At 39.3% G+C, this 21,237-nt stretch overlaps 1 protein-coding gene across 2 annotated transcripts in view; it reads right to left on the bottom strand.

The window, feature by feature from the left end:
* Nucleotides 1–397: 397 nt before the first annotated feature.
* PELI2 (pellino E3 ubiquitin protein ligase family member 2) overlaps nucleotides 398–21,237 on the bottom strand; it is a 73,153-nt gene continuing 52,313 nt past the window's right edge. The window contains exons 7-11 of one of the 2 annotated variants that reach the window (XM_074149250.1): nucleotides 14,685–14,693; nucleotides 12,931–13,032; nucleotides 6,314–6,511; nucleotides 5,427–5,615; nucleotides 398–2,492 (exon numbers count right to left, since the gene is read on the bottom strand). In XM_074149250.1, the coding sequence (XP_074005351.1) occupies nucleotides 1,926–2,492; nucleotides 5,427–5,615; nucleotides 6,314–6,511; nucleotides 12,931–13,032; nucleotides 14,685–14,693 (1,065 nt within the window). In that variant the 3' untranslated portion in view covers nucleotides 398–1,925. The remainder of the gene's footprint in view (nucleotides 2,493–5,426; nucleotides 5,616–6,313; nucleotides 6,512–12,930; nucleotides 13,033–14,684; nucleotides 14,694–21,237) is intronic. The other variant, XM_074149251.1, reaches the window with a different exon arrangement.

The raw sequence follows: 21,237 nt of genomic DNA on the forward strand, positions 1-21,237 counted from the left end.
TAGAGAAAATGCTGCAGAAAAAAGAATATTTTTTTTTTAACAGCAAAAGCGTAAAAAGAAAAGTAAAGCTATTTTCAAATTATTAAAATGCTGAACATTTATACAGCAAAATTATATTAAAAACAGCAGCAGACAAAGTACATCCCATCACCATTGGCAAGGGACATGTAAAATGTTTATAAGGTTAACTATAAAACAATTTTACAACCAAAATATGAACAGGCCAATTCAAGTATATATATACAGAATATATTAAAATCATATAAATTATATATTTATACAAAGGGCACAAGTATAGCAAAAAGCTATAGTTGATTAAACAGAACTGAGCTTGAATGATCAATTTCATCTGGAGATGTTATAATTTTCTCCCAAATTCCTTTTTTTTTTTTTTTTTGAAACCTGGATAGATTGATACCTCAGATACCAAGAGTACAGAAAGCAAAAGAAAAAAACCCACAAATCAAAGAGTTATCATTCTGTATGAAATGAAACTAACAGTGGGCGGGGTACATCTCATATGAAATTCTGATTTAATTATTTCCATAGTAAACATTTATCAGCTCTCTTAAAAAAGTCAGGAATTTCAAGTGATCCACTTCAGATGTACCACCCTGGTGCATATATTTGATTACATTTGAATGTTGTTTGATTTGCAAACATTTAAAAAAAAAAAAGATACAAACATTTCAATCTGCAAAAAAAGGTGACAGATGGCAGCAAGTTGAAAACAGAACAAAAATACTCAGCTGAACTAGAAATGATGCTCTCCTTACAGCATTTTGGCTAGTAAGCGAGCTTAAAAAAAAAAATAACTTAATTGCTTTTTTCCTTTCAAAACATAACAGCATATAACCACAATCCATTGAAGCACTTGAGGATCTAAACAGTCCCATCCATGGGCTTATATTTAAACACAAACTAAGTGCTCTCCTGAATTCAGGGCTATGTAAGTAAGTTCTGTGTAAGTTGTACCTAAACCTCCCGTCTTGCTGCAGCACTACCCCTTCATTAATGCAGTTTTTAATGGCTTGCTACATCTCAATCAACCCAATGGTTCCCAGGCATGCAAAGAGCAGTTAGGGCAAGCTAACTGAAGCAGAAATAAAAAGGCCACACTACGTATATATAGAACATTGGCTTAAAAACCAGAACTAAGTATGTAAAAAGTAAAGCAGTTTCACCAGATGCAGGTTAAACAGGGAAAAAAAGAAGAAAAAAAAAAAATCAGCCATATACCATACATAATGAACAGTGGATATCTATTACACTGAAAGGAAATCAATGCAAACAGGATTTCCTCAGTTTCAAGTAATCCTTGATGCCTTTTTGGCCAGCTGTGTTATACCGTAATAGATATTTTAATAGCTTTTATACTCTACAATTTAGGCAGCTAATTCTTCTCTTACATATCCAATTATCTCTAGTGAACATTCACCTATGGTTGTCCACACATTCTGTATTAGCTCCTTGAGAAACTATTCAAGTTAAATTATATTGCAAATTAAAGACAGTTACATTCTGTATGTTCCTTCTAGATTTGAAAAATAGGTTTTTAAAGGCTTGTCAAAGTTTAGAAGAAAAAACCTTTCCATTAAAAAATCTTAGCTTAAAAAAAATCATTAAGACACCTTTTTCTGATCCAGGGTACTAATAAAAAGATTACAAATATACTACAATTTGACCAAGAAGACTTCATGAATATGCTGCTTTTGAGCATGCAACACCACTGATATCTGTCAAGTTCCAGGTATCAATGTATCCCAACTCCACCACAGCCCCTCGCAATTTCCTCTTCAGTTCCCCATCCCCACCCTACCACCTTATTAATAACATTATAAAAAAAGGTAAAATCTAGAGTTAGTGGCAAAATCTTCACAGTAAATTGTTAAAGACAATGTTATTGTGATCATTGCAAAGTGATATCAGTCAATTGGACCCTGAAAAATTAGCTTGATGCAGTTGTGCTCCCCAGACAGTTGTGTTGCACAAAAAGGGCAGGCAGCATGAAATGCATGAGTACCATGAGGCAGTGGGATTTGAGACCAGTATTTTGCAGATTTCTCAGAGCACACATGTCCACAAGGGGTGAAAGCATGAGTTGGAGGACCAGCATCCACATAAAAGCCCGCTTCGCAACCAAGCCAGAGAGGCACGTAAGGGCCAATGGTTCTGCACATAGGACATTCGCGCTCATTGGCTTCTGTGTCACTGCGATGTCCCCAGTTGTGATAGCCATGAACGTGACCACAGCTGAGGTACGCCCAAGGCTGCTTCTCTTCCACCACATCTTTACGGTTGATGCTGGGAAATGCTAAAGTGTTTAACCCAACAGGACACTGTGGTCTGGCAGCGTTTATCTCCTGTCGCAGAGCTTCAATGTGTTTCTGAGTTGGAGTGTGAAACAGTCCATCGGCCGTTCTCCACAGAAGGGTGGCCCCACACAGGTCAATGAGAGAGCCATCTTGTAGGACGTTGGTCTCATTTTCCACCTAGTGGTAGAAGACAAGGATCAATAGTTAAGCCTGAGAGCTTTTACAGACAACTGAGTTAATTCTGTAGTGTGCCATCTTTCTCACCAAATTATTACCCTCCCTGGCATTTCATTTTGTCATATAATTTCCTTGTGGTCATCCATTTCTCCGAATCCATATCTTGCCTCTTATCCCATATTTAAGGTTATAATGAGCGTTGGTCTCTTATTCTGTGCTTGTACAGCAGGTCCTAAATTCGCAACTGTTACACGCTATGCCAATACTAATTATTATACACACATTTCTTTCCTGTAATTCTTTGGGAAAGGTATTACCATTCGTAATCACTAACTTCTTCACAAATACTCTGTACCTCTGAGCACCCTGTTTTTTTCCTCTCAAATACTGATTCTCCGCATGTCTCTGTCAAGTTTAAGGTAATATTTGCTGAAATATTCTATCAGGTCTGAAGAGGAAACTTGCCATTCCTGAAGGGCTGTATTAGCAGACTGCTCTCCTGGAATCCTTTGCCCATGTAGACTGGCAGAGGCTGCTCACGCAGCAAAAGATCTTTTTTGGACTAAAAGCCAGACCAGCTGTCCCGCTACTCAGATACTATTTTTTTTTTTTTGGCTTGTGGCAAGTGTAAAGCCTTTTGCAGAAGCACTAACCCCCAGAGTGTACCTCATCAACAGCGAAACTCTTCCACGGATACATTAGGGATAATGCAATACATGCACAGGTGCTTTCATAGTTTATCATTACAGCAGAGTGAATTACCAGTCGAATTCCTCAAGTGACAAGTTCTGCAACTGAAGCCACACAGGCTCAACTTCTGAACAATTAACCACCCTGACTAGTTAGCCTCTTTAGTTAATGAGGCATTCCATGCAAATACAGCCCCAAAGTGCATGGCCCAAAGGCTTCTCTCATCTGACTAAAAGCAGGTACTTAAAACATTTTCAAGGGATTATGCGAAACACATAGTACTTTGCTGAACTATTCTTTATTTTAATGTCACAAACATATAAACAACTTGTGCTATTGCTACCAGATCAGTAGTGATAAATATGTATTAAAAAGGTTCTGTATGAAATTAAAGAGGAAAACAGACCTGCTACCTTGCTTTATACATAGAAAGTGCATAGAAAATACCATTAAGGCAAAACCAAATAACCTGTACATTAAGTAGGTCACATGAAATCCTCATGTCTGCCTAAGAACACTATGAATGACAACCAGTTTGGCATTTACATTTTAATCCAGTTTAAATTCACACATTAACTGTGGATCATCCTTGCACAAAACACCCAGATGGCACAATACAGACTACAGATAAAAGGTCACCAGTGTAAAGTACTTCCAGCAGAAAAATTCAGCAGTTCCAGTAGAGATGAGAGAAGCCTTGATTTGATGCACTTTTCAGATAATTCCTTCACAAACAGCAAGGCAAAAGCTCTCTCATATGCAATGTGTTCAATTCATTATACAGTGTGCATTTGGTTTTATGAACCCAGTCAACGAATACTGATCACATCAATACCAGCGTGCCATGTAATTTTATTTAAATGAGAACCCAAGTAATTTTGGATGCAGAGAAGGGAATTTATTTGTTTTAGCATTGCCTTTCTCTAGCAGCACTAAAAAGGTGTCTTGCTAACCACGTACAAAGGGCGCAATTGCAACATCATCTGTCCCAGTCCCCGAGGCGATGTTTGCCTGCCACCGTTAAAGTGACAAAGCAATTTACGTACTGCAGGCTGCCTGCTGAAAGCAGAACAAAATATTCAAACTGCATTTTCCTAACTCCTTTAAACAGTCAGTTTTCTGCAAAGCCAATGGCAAAGTTGGAAAGTCAGTTCAGTGCGAGTGTGTGGGATACCTCTAACACCCCATCAAGCTCATGGGAACTCAAGGCAGCAGCACAAAAGCAACGTTGGCATGAGGAAGAGACAGACATTCTCCTTGCCACGCACACTTTCTCAGTCTTTAAACTCCAGCAGATGGACAATAAAGTCACAAAAGAGGGGGCACCTTCAGCTCCTGTGAAGATGCCCCTTCAACATCCTCTCACTTCCCGAATCCTAATGAAGAGTAGAACTGATAAACACAAAGGTTTTTCCAGGTCTGCAGGCAGAAGAGCATTCTAACCTGCCAGAGACAAGGAGGACTTCTGGGGAAGCTCATCCACCTGACTGAAAATATGGTTGTGTATTTTGCTGGGATACTTCTATATGGTGGTGTTTGATTTCCTTCCCTTTGAGGATGGGGTGGAGGGGGGGAAGGATGAGCAATGATAGTGTTCTGCTTCCTAGGCTCCAGAGATCTTAGGAAGAGGAAAGAACGAGCGCACTATGAGAATTTCGTTCCACCTTTTATTGAGAAATGGACATACTCTTTCATGGGAATGTGTCTCTGGGTTACGTATGCCACAGGTCTGAAACCTTTCACTTTTGGTAAAGGCAAAGCCCGTCCTGCTCCACAGGATAAAACAGGAATATACTTCACAGGGCTTCTCTTCTCTTTCTAGTGGCAGGTAAATCAAACAAAAGCTGCATTATCCAAACTTGTTTTGCACGCGAGTGGACTCTTCCTTCTAAAATAGTCCTGCAAAAGATGGCTCCCTGTACACTAACTTCCAGATGTCCCCATGTCCCAGGAGAACATTTCAGAGATGGAGACTCAAGAGCAAAGTTAAAGCTAAATAAACACTCTATGCTGGTTCGGTTGGAAATGTGACATTAGCAGAAAACTTAGTGTTCTCCTGTCTAAGCAGAAACAGAACAGCAGTACAGATCTACCATAACACACAGCTACTTGGATAATTTCAGTGCCCACTACGTAGGGACAACGTTATTACTCTGCAGTCACCCTATCACCGCTTCCCTGCAATGCCAGGAAAACAAGGATCCCTTGTTTGGTTTTTTTAACTACCAGTTACTTTCAACTTACCAGTTTCCCCCTTTGTTGAGCAGATCTGGTTTCCCGGAGAGTGTACACATCACCACAGACCGAGATCTCCCGCCAAACTCCAGGTTTGGACTCCTCCGTGAACCCTCCTTTTGGATGCATGACCAGCACCCCGTTAGTTGTCAATCCATCCATGTGGCCATCGGGATTTTTCCATTTTGCTGCTTTTTCCTGTGTATGACAACCATCCCAGGAAAAACAGGGTTTGTCTAAAAGTTTATGGACTGAAGTTTTACTCAAAGTTTTACTAGCACTGTCTAAAACACAATATTTCCCCACCAGCCAGCAGTGCTTACACATAGATTTACAAGAATACGAACAATTTTAAGAATATCTTGGGTCAGAGTGGTAACATCTTTTGCTTATGCATCTTCAACTACTATTCTATCTTAAATATTATTTTTTAACACAGTTGAGTGCTTCTGACTACAGTTCAGGTAAGAGTTAAGGCCTCAAAGGTCAGCAGCACAGATACTCCTAACCACCACAATGGAATACCATTGCAATTGGCAAATCCTTTTCCATAAGGAAGCTGATGTGCTCCTTGATCTTCAGTGTTCTGAACTACAACAGCAGCTTATTCACAATGAGTATCAAGTATATATCAAACCAACCTAAAGAAAATCCACTAACAGTTACTAAAGTAGAACTGCATTGTTAAAGACAATTATGACCACGAGTCCATGCCGGTAATAAATCAGGCACATAAAACTGCAGTTTCTACTTAGCGCTGCAGCTGGTACACTGCGGCAATAAAAGTCTAATGACGGTATAAGTTATCAACTAGTAAAAGGGAATTTGGGGACTTGAAAGTAACAGAAAATAAAACCAGAGTTTGCTCATACATAACAATTATTAGCAGTACTTACACCAAGAAATATATTTTTAGAAGAATCAAATCCAGCTGCAAAAATCCTTGCTGTGTAGGGTGGGCTCCTGTCACAAACAATCCTGCAGGCAAAACGGGATATGGTGCTTTGTGTAATCTGGGTTTCATCATTATTCTGACTCCCAGAAATAGTATCTGTTACTACGAAGTCTATGGGGCTTTCTGTTGACCTCCCAACCTGAAAAAAAAAAAAAAAAGTATAATTAGAAAGAGCCATAGAAATAACAAGCATTAAGGACGCGATTTTGCCCAGTTAATGTTGATGACGTTAGTAAACTACTGTGTACTGAATTTTTGGATGACAAGATCCAAGAAGAGACTAACCTGCATTTTCATATTTGTCCTAGGCAGAAATACAATTTTTTCACTTACTACAATTGATGTACATGCTTGCCCAACACATCTGCAATTGTTTGGTTGAGTATTGTCAACAGCATGGAAGTATTATCACCTTGATATTTCATAATCCAACCACAGCACATTACTTATTACTATATTCTGTCAATTAAGAAAATGCTGGCTTGAAATAACAAGTTTTATTCACATTTCTAGTTCCAAGTTAATTTGCCATGAAAATAAAGGACTTTTTTTTAAACCCAGAACTTTGTTATTTTGATACATCATAACAAAAAGCTATCCACCTTCTTGTTTTCATAATTTGAGGTTCCAGAATAGAAGAGTTTTCAGGTAAAACCCAAAATATGATTAAATTTATTCCTATTCACAGTGCATGATTAAATAAATTAAAAAACCTTCTTTGGCAGAAATAAAACACAGCTGATCAGTAGATAAGAATATTTTTCTATCTTGACATCTATACATTTTAATTCTAAAACTGGAAACATCTAGGCATCTGGAACCAAAAACTTCATTACAAAACGGACAGAGGGATCTAACTGCCAATTAAGCATACAGTGAGACTTTATCAGTACTTCTACAGGTAAATTAGTGTCAAGCATAACTGGGAAAGTGGAGCTGAGAAACAAGGAATGGAACAGAATATTAAATTTATAGGCACCTTGTGATCAAAGAGAAGAAAATTGCGAATATTCTTCACATCAAACTACCTTCAGTATCAGGAATCTACATTTATACAAAATAACCTCCTCCCTAAATGTGATTTCATTGTCCCCTAAGAAGTTACATTCTGCTTTGCTTCTTGCTCTTCAAAGCCAGCTGTGGGAACACACGTAGGGTTCCATCATTAATAAACATCTCTGCAAACTAAATTTGCTGTGCCTGCTTGAACAGTAAAGAAACATTAGTCAAGAGTCAAGCAAAGCGGTGTTATTAACACTTAACCCTTGTCGCAACTGAAGTGATAGCAATACAGGGATCTTTCACATACTTCTGCTTTCAGTTCCACTTTGCAGTGTTAAACACATGCTGAAATTCTTATGTGACACAACCAGTTACTTTCTCCATAGCACAACTCTCAACCCGAGCGTAAAACGCTATGAGCTTGCCACAGAAGAAACACCATGGAAATACTAAAAAGAGGACTAATCAAAAGTACGCACATCAATTTTTCACAGAAAGTAAAGTGACTACTAGAATACCTAAGAGACAGAGTTCAGAAACTATTTACAGGGACATTTCTGATTTATGTAACTTGGTAAGTTGAAGCTAAAACTTACAAAACTATATTCTTCTTCCTTTCACAGTATTATTTCTAACAGGCTTCTACTTCCCATCCAACGAAAGTCCTGCTAACAGTCAGCACTGACTGTTCTCTATCTGTATGCAAAGTTTCTTAAGGGATTATTACATGTTCATTATCGATTAATTTCTTCATAACAAGTTTCTGCCTGTTGAGTCTCTCAAATAGATCACTCTCAAAGCTCTTAGATACAATTAGGGAAAAACCTGCCTTATTTGCCCTTAAAGGATGACAAAACATGTAAGTGTCTGCTCCCAGTCTTCCTCCCACCATACCAATCAGCCAACATGAAATCCAAATATGTTTGGCTATAAGTATTGAAATCTAGCTACAAAGTTTTTATGTGCTTTTTAGAATCTCTGAAATTACATGCAATATTTTAAGCAACAAAATCATTTATTTACATGCCTCGTGTCACAAATATGTCTACACAACATCAAATATTTTAAGTGTTTGGTTTTCTTTTGTTGTTGGCTTTTTTCTCCCTACGTTTCAATACTAGAAATTATTTTAAGAAATGGCCTTTAAAACGTGGCAGTTTCATCATGGCCCGTATCAATTCAAAATTTTGGGTTTGAGATCACCAGAAAAGAAAGCCCCTCAGGAACAAATGAAGAACTTTATGCTATCAACATTTACCCACCAAAAATTTTAACTCCTCCAACGTTGCAGCCTGACTACAGTCACTACAGACCTAGTTCCACTGTTCAAAGCTACCCTTTATAGGCTTTATTACTCATTTTTCTTACATTTTCCTCTGTAGCACAGAAGACTTCCCTCTTTTTAGTAATTTTGTGCTATATTTTGGGACTCTTCTCATTAATTGTGTCATATTCTTTATTATTTCACTCAGCTACTTCCAATAACAAACCATAAATCTTCCAACTGATGAATAAGACAGCTTCTGTTGTCTACACTACAGGTTATTGTTAAAAGCGGTGTAAAAGCCAGGCAGTCAATCAATTTGCCAGTGTCTACCGTCAATCAAAGAAGTGCTATTAAAAACGCTCACTCCCGAGACAAGGCAAAAACCAGACAACCTGCCAGCAGGTAATTTAAACAGCTGCAGATTCTTGGACTTCAACAGAATTTCATTCTGATGACAGGGAGAATTGGACCATGCATCTTCTGAAGGGCTGTTCTTCGGAAAAAAAAAAATAAATCAATACTGAATGTACCTGCTTCTTGTATAAACCTGTAGTTATTTAGGGTACTGCCTACACATTTTGACTCCTTGCAGTGGTACAAACAGGTATAATCAAGCCATTCTCATCTAATCAAACCACAAAGGACCAGGTTCTACTCCAACTGATGCATCATCAACAGAATGGTTACTAAACTCTGAAGAAAATCTTCATTTTAAGCAGCATGTTGACTTTGGGAGATGCCCAGTGGAACACGTTAGTGCATTCTTTTTGTTATTACATGAAGAAATCTGATCTGAATGTCACTAAGACAAAGGCACACAGTAGCATTTGTACACAAATTTTGCTATAGAATTACATGTAAAAAACCAAACCACATACAATGCAATAGAACAATAGTTCCCTAAGTACAGTGCGAATAAAGAAAAAAAGACAATTCCCAAAAACCAAGTATAGGAATAAGAACAGAATCATGAGATGTCCAGGACAACCCTCCGAAGTAGGCTGTGAAGTAATTTTTTTTATTATTTTTTTATTTTTTTTCAAAAAGTTATCCATCAGGAGATGTTTGCCATGTGACTGAGCAGGATACAAGCAAGCAGGGGAGACAAAAGCACCCATTTTTGCATTGTTTCCAGCTTTCAAGAAGCAAGAACATCCCTGGTTAGCACTTTCAGTAGGATTTTCAAAACATTCTTAAAAGACTATGCTTACAAGTAAGTAACTCTTCATGTTATCGTCAGTAATAAGCTAGCAGAAGAACAGAGTGTAGGACTGCTCCTGTATGAAACTTCACCATGCATCCATTGAACATGCATATAACCTGCTGGTTATATGGTTAACAAACGATGTGTGTCCGCATGGGAGTGGGGGGGATAGGCAGAGTACTGCATGGTGATTTAAACCACTTATCAACTGTGAAGTTATATGCATGAAAATATGGTCATTTTATTATGGAAAATGTCAAGGAAATTGGTATTTAGACAGCCTGGAGACTGCTCTTCAATGCCTTCTGAATTTCCTTACGACTCCCTGTATAGTCTTCACATTTTCCTTATGTGCCTCACTTCTGATAAACATCTACTCGTGCTTCTTGGTTATAAGCTTGGAAAGCACAAACCAAGAAGCTTTTCTAGGTTTGCAGTCTTCAATTTTTTTTTTTTTCCTGGAAAAATTACAGAATAGAAGTCACCAACACACTTCTTCTCACCTTTTCCTTCAAAGGAAAGGACTTACAGAGTCTCAAAGTGGAAGGAGGAAAAAGGTGATGGCTTTTTGTCAACTGTGGATCTCCCTCACTTTCACAGGAAACCAGCTCTAGCCCAATGGATTCAGACCTCACAGGTTAGAAATGTCACTCTGGCCAAGAAAACAAAGCAAGAACTCTGCCTTCCCCTTTCTCTATTTCAGTTCCTAGTGACTAAGGTGGTACTAACAAACATCATCCTAAGCTTATCACACTCCTTACTATGGCTGCCTTAGGGAAGCTGTGCAGTGCTATTCTCCCATTTTAAAGAAGGGAAGATTGAGATTAGAAAAAAAAAATAAAATTAAGTGATTTGCCCAAGATAATACATGTTATCAGCAGCCAAGAAGGGACCTCAAGCCATAAAATAATCCTGTGGTCCAGGCGTTATCCTTCCCTTTTCAGCTTCCACATCTTTGCCAGTGTTCTACAAAAGCCAGGAAAACACAATTGAGAAGAAAACAGCAAACTCCAAGGACTGTCTATCCAAGTGATGCTTGATCAGCAGTAAGGTTTTACTCCATGGATCAATAGAGCCAACATGGAATTTTTTATCATGTACCACAGAGCAACACAAAACAGCCCTCAAGTAAATTTTCTCTGACTGCCCACAATAAGATTACTGAGAATAATTAAAATTTAATGGCTTATCTAGATAATGGAAGTCTCTTCAGCAGCTATGTGGCATTGCTTCAGAAGCAAAATACAAACAGACTATTCCTTTTCCCATTCTCACAGCAAGGCCAATGCTTGCAGTGCAATTCTCAGAAGACAGCTACAGAGAGCAGAAACATGAACCAGGACACAATGCTCAAGGTGAAGTTGAGAGCAAGTCACAGCATGATAGTCTGCGCATCTCAAGGCAGAAGAAACCGACTGCACTGAAAAGAGGAATTTTAGCAATACGGAAGCCTTAACCCTGACACATCAGACATTTGACGGGACACCAGAAGGACTAAAACACTCTACCAACACAAGATTCAGCTCAAAAAAGTTTTATCGTTATTAAGATGGGCAGTTAATTAAGTGGCAGCAGGAGATGTGCACTCCCGCACCAGCCAGGGAAGCGCAGCATGTCCCTAGGTCAGTCAGCACAGTCTAGACTGTCTCAGTGCACAGACCAGTGCAAATTCTTCCTCTACTGAGCATCAAAGGGGAGCAGGGGAAGACACATCGTTAGCTGGGCTGCACTATGCTTAATCAGCTCATTCTTCACTAAGCCAAAACTCCGGTTTAGATCCAAAGCACCCTTATTTAGCTCCCTTAACCTACTGCCTTAGACAAGGGTCCCTCAAACTGCAGTCTGTGGAGTGCTGCTTTGCCCGTGCTGTATCTCCTCACCTGGGGCTGCATGATTTCATTAGAGCCACCACTGAGCTCCTCAACCTACCTAATTCTTCATCAATTCCCCAAGAAAATGCTGTAACCACCACTAGGACATTATGCAAACAAGAAAAGAGCTGTCTATACAATACGGCCAGAAAAGCAGCTGTTCTGCAACTCTTCTTTATTCATTTTTTAGTATACACAGGTGGAAAACTTCCAGCTTTCAAAAATGGTTTTTAAAAATTTACATAAAGTTTCACTGGAGCTACTCAAGGCACAAAAGCATCTTGCAGAGATAAACAAGTATCATGCAGTAACCCAAAAGGATGGGTTACATTTTCCTTTTACTAGTTAACATAGAAAAACCTATTTCAGTTCACTCTGACTGTGTGATCCTTTTCTAAAAACCTATTCATGCAGCACCACATGAACAAGATCTTTTGATCAATCCCTATTTGGACCTAATTGTTCCAAAGTCACACTAGGAAAATTTTTTATAGAGAGCAAAAACACAGAAGCCACATGAAGCAAAAACACTTTCATCTTGACAGAGCCATTTCCTCTTCTGTCAACAACACTCAACTGCTGACCCTTCTAAATATGAACAACTGAATGAGGAGGGATAACTATGATAAGATGCTCTAATTACAGAGGTCACTGACAAGACAGACCCAATTAGTCTAGATTGGAACAGGTTGTGCGTGTTTGTTTTCCTCTGAGCTTGAGGTTTAAGCTTGTACAGAATTTCTGCTCTCTTATTATATATAAAAATAAGCATTGCACAAGAAAGTAACTAGGTTACCAGAATGTTAGATAATGCAGGAAAACACAAATGCATACATGGGAGAGTGAAAATATGCTGGATAGAAGGTAGCTTAGAGAAACTCAGTACAGTCCCCTATACCATTTGATGTATTTGCACACCCTTCAGGAATGGTTTTCTTTATGATTCCATTACCAGTCTGCCTCCTTTAGTGCACAGGTCCCACATTCCCCTCCCTACCTTTGCTTTTACCTTCCTCCTTCCCCATTCCATGTCCTAACTCCTATGCACTTCCATTTTATTCCAGCTACTTGACTAACTGCAGGATGGGGGGTCAATTTTTGTGCTAATTCATGAACCCCAAAAGAACACACATCAATCGAGCCTGTCCAGATGCAGATCCGTGGTTCCATATGTTGCTTTTCAAAAACAATGTATATATTACATAGAGTCTTACCTGAAACATGTCTGTATCTTTATCATGAGTATACTCCACTACAACAGTCTGGTTTCTGGATAATGTGTAGGAGATACTGTGCTGACCTTTACAGCTGATCGCCTGTTGAATAAAAAAACATGTCTATTACACACAGTTTCCACATAAATATTATAATAAAATTCATTTCGCTGTATAAACACCTTTGCTATGATCAAGAGAAGCAGTGTATCATAACATTTTATTACAAGCTTGGGTAAACACATACAATAGGATTTTTTTTATTTGTTTTTAATGGAAAACCCCAAGCTGCACTTGTTTGCTTCTCGTTCAGAAGTACCCAATACCTACCATTTTCACAGTTTTGACTCCAAACTCATGTTTTTTTCTTTGAAATTATATTGAATTCTTATCCCTCATAGGAACTTGTACCCCAGCAGAGACTTGGGGTTTAGGGTTCTTTGTTTGTTTCTAAAGCAAGTGAGCAATACAATTGATTTCCAGTTAAAAGCACCAGGATTCGAGGGATATCATTACAGTTGAGTAGATTTCTAGTTATATCAGAAAGAGCCTAGCAATTTTTTATAAATTGTGACAAAGAGCAAGCACTTTCAACCTCATTAAACATCATTAAAGGGTACTTCTTACCACCTGCTAAAGGAAACTGATCTCTGTAGATATGGATGTAGCATCAAAGACTAAACAGTATTTAAAACAAGACTAGATGAGGACAACTCCTCCTGTTAATTCTGCTGCATCTGACTAGGACTGAATTCTTCACTTGTTAGGACTTCCCAGGTTTACATCTCTAGGTTGTATTTTTGAAAAAATCCAGTTGTCTTTTTACTAACCCAGAAACTACTTCAGAGCACGGAACAGAGACATCACCCCAACACTGGAGCAAGACCAAACTCAGAAAGAAACAGCGAGAACCAGTTTTCCTTGATAAACAAACACAGAGCATAGTTGCCGCAGCAGAGCGCCGCAAGAAGTGGTACAGTTACCCTCTCAGAACCTCTGAGACTCAGCGCACAGAATCTTTGTGGCACTGAGGATTGTTTCTCAAGCTTAAAAGGCTAACACCCACTTCAGATAATTAAGTGGTGTCAAAGTGTAATTGCACTAGCTGTACGGTGTAAATGCACTAATAAAAGCTTCAGGACAGGGGGAAATAAGCTGAGAAACTAAATCTATTGGCTAACAGGGAAATAGATGTAAATATAAGGTCCATATAACTGCACACAATTATGAAAGGTAATGACTGTTACTGCTCAGAAAACACTTTGCAGACACTTAAGTATTGAATTAATAGGTTAATTAAAGCTTTTTCCCGTTTTCTGCTAAGGGGGGTAATTTTCTAGAAGAGGGTCCCTCACTAGCTCCATTCCTTCATGCCGCTCTTCACCTACAAAATTCACAGATAAGGCTGATTAAGCAACTAAATATACTCTATTTATCTATCTGTCATCTCTCACAAAACTCTAAGTGATGCCAAAGCTACAGATCAATTATTAAACAAATCATTAAAAGTCTTACTGAATATTGGAGGTACTAAAGCCACCAACGTACATACTAAAAGCCTACTAAGGGTTAGCAAAAGTATTTGACACAGAATTATTGAAAAATAATTCTTTCCCCCCAAAACATCTTGATGCTGTCACATAACTGCACTGCTGTGGTCACTGAAGTTGTGAGAAAAGCCCAGACTCTCACAAGACACACAGAAACATCACAAGTTCTAGCTCATGACTTCAGAGTTTCAGGCTGGACACTACCACTTCCACCTTCCAGGCAGAAATTGAAACACAGAAGAACAAAAACTGGGCACCAAACTTTACCTGTATCTCCTCACCTCCACCCCAAGGTTCCCAAGATCCACCAGAGCAATAGTGTGTATTTTCAAAGCTTGTACTCAGTCAAACTTTTGAGTGTGTGGGCTAACATCACCTTAATTTGGGACAGTTTTCTTACAGCTTTTACGTTCTTGAAAGTTTAATGAAAATCAGTAAGTGAGCACAGGAAAAAAAAAAGAAAAAAGAAAAAAAGAAAAACTAAAATTAGTCCCCAACAGAAACATATGCTGGAAAAACCTTGCTAACATATATAGCCTAAGCCTGCCAAACAAATCAAGAAACATGTGGCTCCAGACTGGCCACAGCATATGCCATCTCTTGTCCAGCAGGAATGCTAGTGGAGAGATACAGGATAGATTAATTCAGCTGCCTACACAACAGTTTGGTTTATATGGTTAACTCTCTCAAGCTGCTGAATTCAAGTAATTCCCTTTGGAGGAAATGGATAGCGAAACAGAGACTAACTGACAAAACCCCTGTGGAGGAACAGAGGGAACAGATAACAGCAGCAAGAGATTTTTCCAGAATAATTCCACTGCTAGTGACTCCATGTCCACACTGCAGCTGAAGGATTTTAGGAAGTCCAAATGCCATATGAAAGCGATAAACGAATCCTGAGGTGCCATATTCCACTTGGCATGGACACATTTCCCCAGCATCTAAGACAGAGCTCGTGTTAGCACAGTAATCCATCCATCTCCATAGGGCTTTCGAGTTAGAGGACAGCATGCAGCAGCTCCAAGCCTCACTATACATTGAGACAGTTTACCTTAACAGGAAGATTCCTCTCCTCCCCATTGCTCCCAGTAAACTCCCACTCCCTTCAGATTTGCGTTCCAGTGATTTGAGGTCATCAAAACTGCCATATGTTATTAGAGACTGAAAGGAGTTGCATGTGAGAAGATCTGCTATCTCACCCTCATGCTAACATGGCCTAAGCAAGGATTTTTTATTTTTTATCTTTAAACTTTGCTGGTAGGTCAAGTTTCCCGTTACATCCTTTGCCGGCTGGAATTATACCTGGCCTTGGCTTTTCCCCTGCCTCTTTACACGCACTTTTCATTCTTGCTCCTTTCTCTCCGTTTTGAGAACAAAACCTCGTCTCAGCACTCTGCACTCACAATCAAAGCAAAAGTTAAAGGCTATGGCTTACAAATCTGTCAGGTCTCAGAGGAAGTAAGATCAAATAGAGACGGCTTTCCCAGCAGCAACGCTGTAACTCAGCCAGCCCACCTGAATTCTTTGCTCTCTGCTCGTTCCCCTGGAAAGGTAGCTGCTATCAGATTTACCAATGTTTCAAGAAGTGAGAAAGCAGAATTCCCTCATCCCACATAGAAAAAACACCTTGCAGATAAGAGGAATAATAATACACAAAGGTTTCATTTGAAAAACAGTGTTTCTCAGTACTCTTTTTTTGCAGAGATACAGAAAAAGGAGGGAACACAAAACTAAAAAAAAAAAAAAAAAAAAAAGACTCCAGACTGGACATAGCCCCAGGAGTGTTACCCAGGAGCATGCACTGCAGCGAGTGACACACTCCACTGCGAGTGCTACCTCTCCTCTAACCACCGAGAGCAAGAGCGTAAGTGGCTACTGTCCTGGAAACGAGCAGAAAGGTCAGTACATCTGAAAAACTTTAACTGTTTCCTGTTGTGCAATGACAGATTAGTGTCAAACACATCTCCAGAAACGCCCTTATCGACCGGCAAGCCACAAGAAGGCAAACAGAAGCAGACCACCGCTTCTGCAGGAGCACAGAAAAAGCCTGTAAAATAATATGACCTAAAATGGAATTCTTTTTCAAGAGGTTAACCGTACCAGTGTTGGATTTATCTAAGCACAACAAGAAAAGCCACATTTTCCTTGGCACTCCTTTTTTATGGGCTATTCTTTGAGAGTTCTGAAAGCTCCTGCTTGTACACAGTGATGAACTAGTAAATATTATTAAAATTTGTCTTCTCTAATAAGCATGCCACTGTTTTGACCAAAAACAGATACAAGGGTATAGCAAGCATTCTGGCTTAAGGATCAAACCTGAAGAAAGGCTTGCAAAGCACATACGGTGGTTTGTTTTTATTTGTTTTTTTTCCCCAAAAAATTATACTAATTGTTTTAGTAGGAGATTCAACATTTATCTACTACACAGACCTTACATCTCCCCTCAACCAGATGTTCCCTATCTAGGAGCATCTTCTGGTGTGCCACAGCGCTCTCCCGCACGCTGACAAAGTTGCTCATTTCCCTTAGTCACCTTCAGCCCAAGAGTTCAAGAACAGGTCAGGAGCTCACGGCATGACTACATTAACTTAACACCATTAGGTCAAATCTTCTGTATAAGGCATGCGTCAATGAATTAAAGCAACAGATCCCAAAATTCTCTCACTGCCTTTAGGCTGCTGCTCACAAGGCTTGCAGGGAGCGGGTCTAATCCACTTCTAGAAATAGAGATTTTGCCACTTTCTTTTAGTCTGCAAACAATGTTTCCAAGAAAAGGAAGAAAGGGAAAAAAAAAAAAAAGCGCTCTGCATTTGGAAATTTAAACTTCACAGTTCACTTGTGCCTAGCTAGCTCCCCAAAGAGGGACTGAACGTTATTTTGGTTACTAATTCTTCTGCACTATAGCAGAAGCAAAGGCTAAAATCCATGAAGAAACAGAGGCAGATGTGTCTCACAGGAAGGGCTGCTCCATTAGAACAGGATTTTTAGTTTAGTTAATTAGGTTGGATTAGGACAATAACATGATTTATGGGAACACTTTAGTTTTCTTTGTTGGTAGTCAAGCTGACCGACACCACACTGACGTGTTTAAAATTAATGACAGCAGTGCCTTCATGAGTTAAATGCTTTCTTACTTGGCTGCCAGCCTTCAATTTCTTTTATAAAAAAGAGAACACAAGCAACACTCAGGGTCCTCAGACAAAAGATCTTGCAACTTAAGAGAAAAGAGGCTTTAGCTAGCAAGGAAGGAATCCATTTAAAGCGAAGAACACATCACATTTCCACTGGATTTTTGGACAGACTGACTGCCAGAGCCAGCAGACATTAGGTTACCATAAGAAAACACAACAACAGCTCATGATCATGACACACTGACATTTCCCTCACCATCAGAAAAGCATATCCACTTAGGAAGTTTCCCAGCAGATTATAACGAATGTCAATTTGTGTAACATTAACTGAAGACTGTTTGCAATTTTATTCTATCTCAACTTAAACCCAACAATAATTGACCAGAATTACTGCTTCTGTAACAACTAGATTTCAGTAACACTGAAAATCTACGCTGACCTCTGGCTACTGATACAGCTGTTACATATAATTTCCCTCTAGCTTTTTGCAAAGAAAATAAGAGACATTATCATGGAAACCTTATGGTTTCACGTGCCTTCAGGAGGGGCTGAAATGACTGTACCAACCCGAATCACAGGCCCAGCTGCTGAACAAGTCCGCATCTGCTTCCTGCACAGCTCCGTACGAGCCCATCCTTCAGTGGTCTTCCTTCCTTCCTTCTCTCATAAACGAATGTCTGCATTAGAACTGCAACACCATCTATGCACACAATTTTTGAACATCAGTGTTAAGACCTTGTCTGTCTCTAATATTTCAGCTGTCAATATTCTCTTGACAACAAAACGAGTTTTAGGAAATGGTCAAAAGAGACCAGGAGCCAGCAAATGCAGGTAAATTAAGAGAATATGCCACCATAAAGAAATTAATTTTGTACACAGCACTTAGTGAGCGTTTCTGACAAAATCTTTGAATACACATACTGATGTTGCAGCTATCCACAGGTAACATTTCTTTTTCTTCAGTATGCGGTAAACTGAACAGAGCAATGCTTGCCTTCTGAAAAACACCATTTGAACAATAAAAAACATTACAAATTCCTTACTGGTTTCAGATAGTTTTGTTCCTTTATTAAATGATCCAAGCACTAACAGACTGGGGAAAAGTTAAAAATGTACAAGTAACAAGCAATTGGACAACAGATATTTGACATTTAAAGAAACAGTTCAAAACTATGTGTTATGTGGCACTGTCTGCAATCCCAGTCACAATAAATGAGTTGATTTTTTTGAGTGAGGCCACCCCTCTTCAACCACTGAATGAAAATCACCCCCTTGAAACTCAGGGTACATGGGCTCAGTTCCTCTGCAGAAACAATTTCAGCAAATACTCCAGTTTATTTACACTTCAAGCTTTTATGGCTTTCAAAGCATTCACAAGTTTGTTCTTATTTACCCTTTCATGCTGAGCTTGGGGATTTGAGGAGGAGGGGACAGAAGGGACAACACATTTGTCTCTTGCATACATCAAAGCCATCTGCTACAAGCGTACATGTGAGATTGTGTGCTACTACTCAAGCAATTCACCATTTATCAACTCAACAGGCAGATGTTAAATGATTTGCTCCATTTGCTGAATTTGTGTTGGTTTCCAATTCCAGACAACCAGCCAATACAGCACACACCGCCCTTTCTCCGGAAGAGGGATCAAAATATGCCATTCCCGCAATTCTCTATTTTGGGTACTACAACAAGTAAGGAGGCAACAATCTAGAAGTATTTCTAGATAAGCTACGGTAAAGCTAGGTTTGGGTTGACAGACCACATGCAAGCGAGTGTTCAAAACCCATCTTCAAAAATGCATAGTGGGTGTTGACTAAACTGCACAGATTAAAGTTAGGTGGCCAAAACCATCATTGTTGCAGCCACTTATTAGACCCAAGTTCTACCCTCGTACCTAGGACTCCTGATCAGCTCTGGTAAACCAACCCAAGTTGTTCCACTTAAAGTATTAAAAGCAGCTCAAAATTGGTGCCAGTTTATACTAATAGGCACAGATATGTGACACAGTAGCCCTGGAATTGCTTTGTAAATCACAAACTTTTGGTGGCTGTGAATCAACACTTTACCTAAATAACTTGTGAATAATTTTCCTCCTAATCTCACCTTTTAGCTTTGCTAACCCTTAAGACCTTTTTCCCTTTCCGTTTTCTTCCATCCATGTTCAGTAACATTCTGTTCCAAGTGGTCTTTCATCCATCTTTGAAATCAAGTGCGCAGTCTTCCTCCTTTACTCAGCTTGTTAAATTTCCTTCCCCAAGCAGACTAGAGCCAGAGACAGCTCAGAGGCATAACACAAAACTTTGGCAGCGTCACATCAACTACCCTTAGCATAAAACATTTACCCCCAAACTCCAGAATGCTCCTCCTTTGGGCAAATTACTGCCTGCACGTGGCTGATACATTTTCTGCTGCAACTGCTCCTGAGTTGCCTGCTGTAGTCCCGCATTGAGGACACGTCTCACCTTCTTTGGAAACCCAGGAGACATGTTTATTTTCATTTATTTGAGATGTAACTTTAAATGATTTTTGAACAATTGTTTCAGACTGTCAGTATGTGCATATTCCTCTGATTTTTGCACTTCACGTATTGGTACCCAACAATAATTTATTAATATGTTATAAAAAAAGTCACACTACAACTTCTTATTTTCTCCACAAGGTAGTCTCTTTTCATTCTCTCAGCTGATCCCTATGGAATATATAGAGATCCACCCACTCTATTACAGGTTAGAGTTGTGTGTACCTGTTGATACAGGTACCTGTTTGAATCTGCAAGTGTTTTTGCAGAGTATTTTATAGCCATTTGTGAAAAGGAAGCAACACAGCCCAGAAAAATAGAACTGAAAAATTGAACGCATTCCTGCCAGGATACTGCTTTGGAACGAGACCTCTTACAATAAATGGAGGACCTCAAATGCTCAGTATTTCTGCAACAAACGGGGAAGAAAGGAAGAGATAAGCAGCTGAGCTCTGCTGAGAGCCACTGATCCTGGTTATGCCGCTAGGACACTGGTAGTACTGAGGCTTACTGCCTCTGTGAAATAGAGCTTGTTCTCCTCATCTCCCCATAGTAAAGAAGGCTAAGAAACCTTCCTGTTTAAAAGCAAGAGAAGCTGAAGAGACTAGCAGTCTACTAAAAGAGACTTTGCTCAAGAGACAGTTCAGCTACAGCCGCTTTAGGGAGAAAGAGACTTAATGGTTGACTGGAAAAAAGCCTACTACACTGAGAAGTGTGTTGAATATATGTTGTTCACCGCACTAAGATCACATACTGAAGAGCAGTAAGACCTTCCCTGATGCATGACTTTCTGAAAGCAAAACTTCTGACCTCCTCCAAACTCCTGGCATTAGTTTGCTAAGGGCAGGATTTCTTCTGGAAGACTACAGGCCTATAAATTTAAACATGAAGGCATAAACATCATTTTGCCACTGCAGCTGGAGCACATCCTCCAAAACTCTCGATACACCCACAAAAATATCAGTAATTAGAGAAGGATGCAACAGTGTTTGTAGCTGAACATTCTGATGCCAACAGTCTACAATTCATTTATATACATCAGGAACAAAAGCAGCAGATGCCTGGCTACACTTATGTACTTGGATATGCCAAGCACACAAAATTGCCA

The sequence above is a fragment of the Numenius arquata genome, chromosome 6, assembly GCF_964106895.1.
Source record: "Numenius arquata chromosome 6, bNumArq3.hap1.1, whole genome shotgun sequence".
NCBI lineage: Eukaryota > Metazoa > Chordata > Aves > Charadriiformes > Scolopacidae > Numenius > Numenius arquata.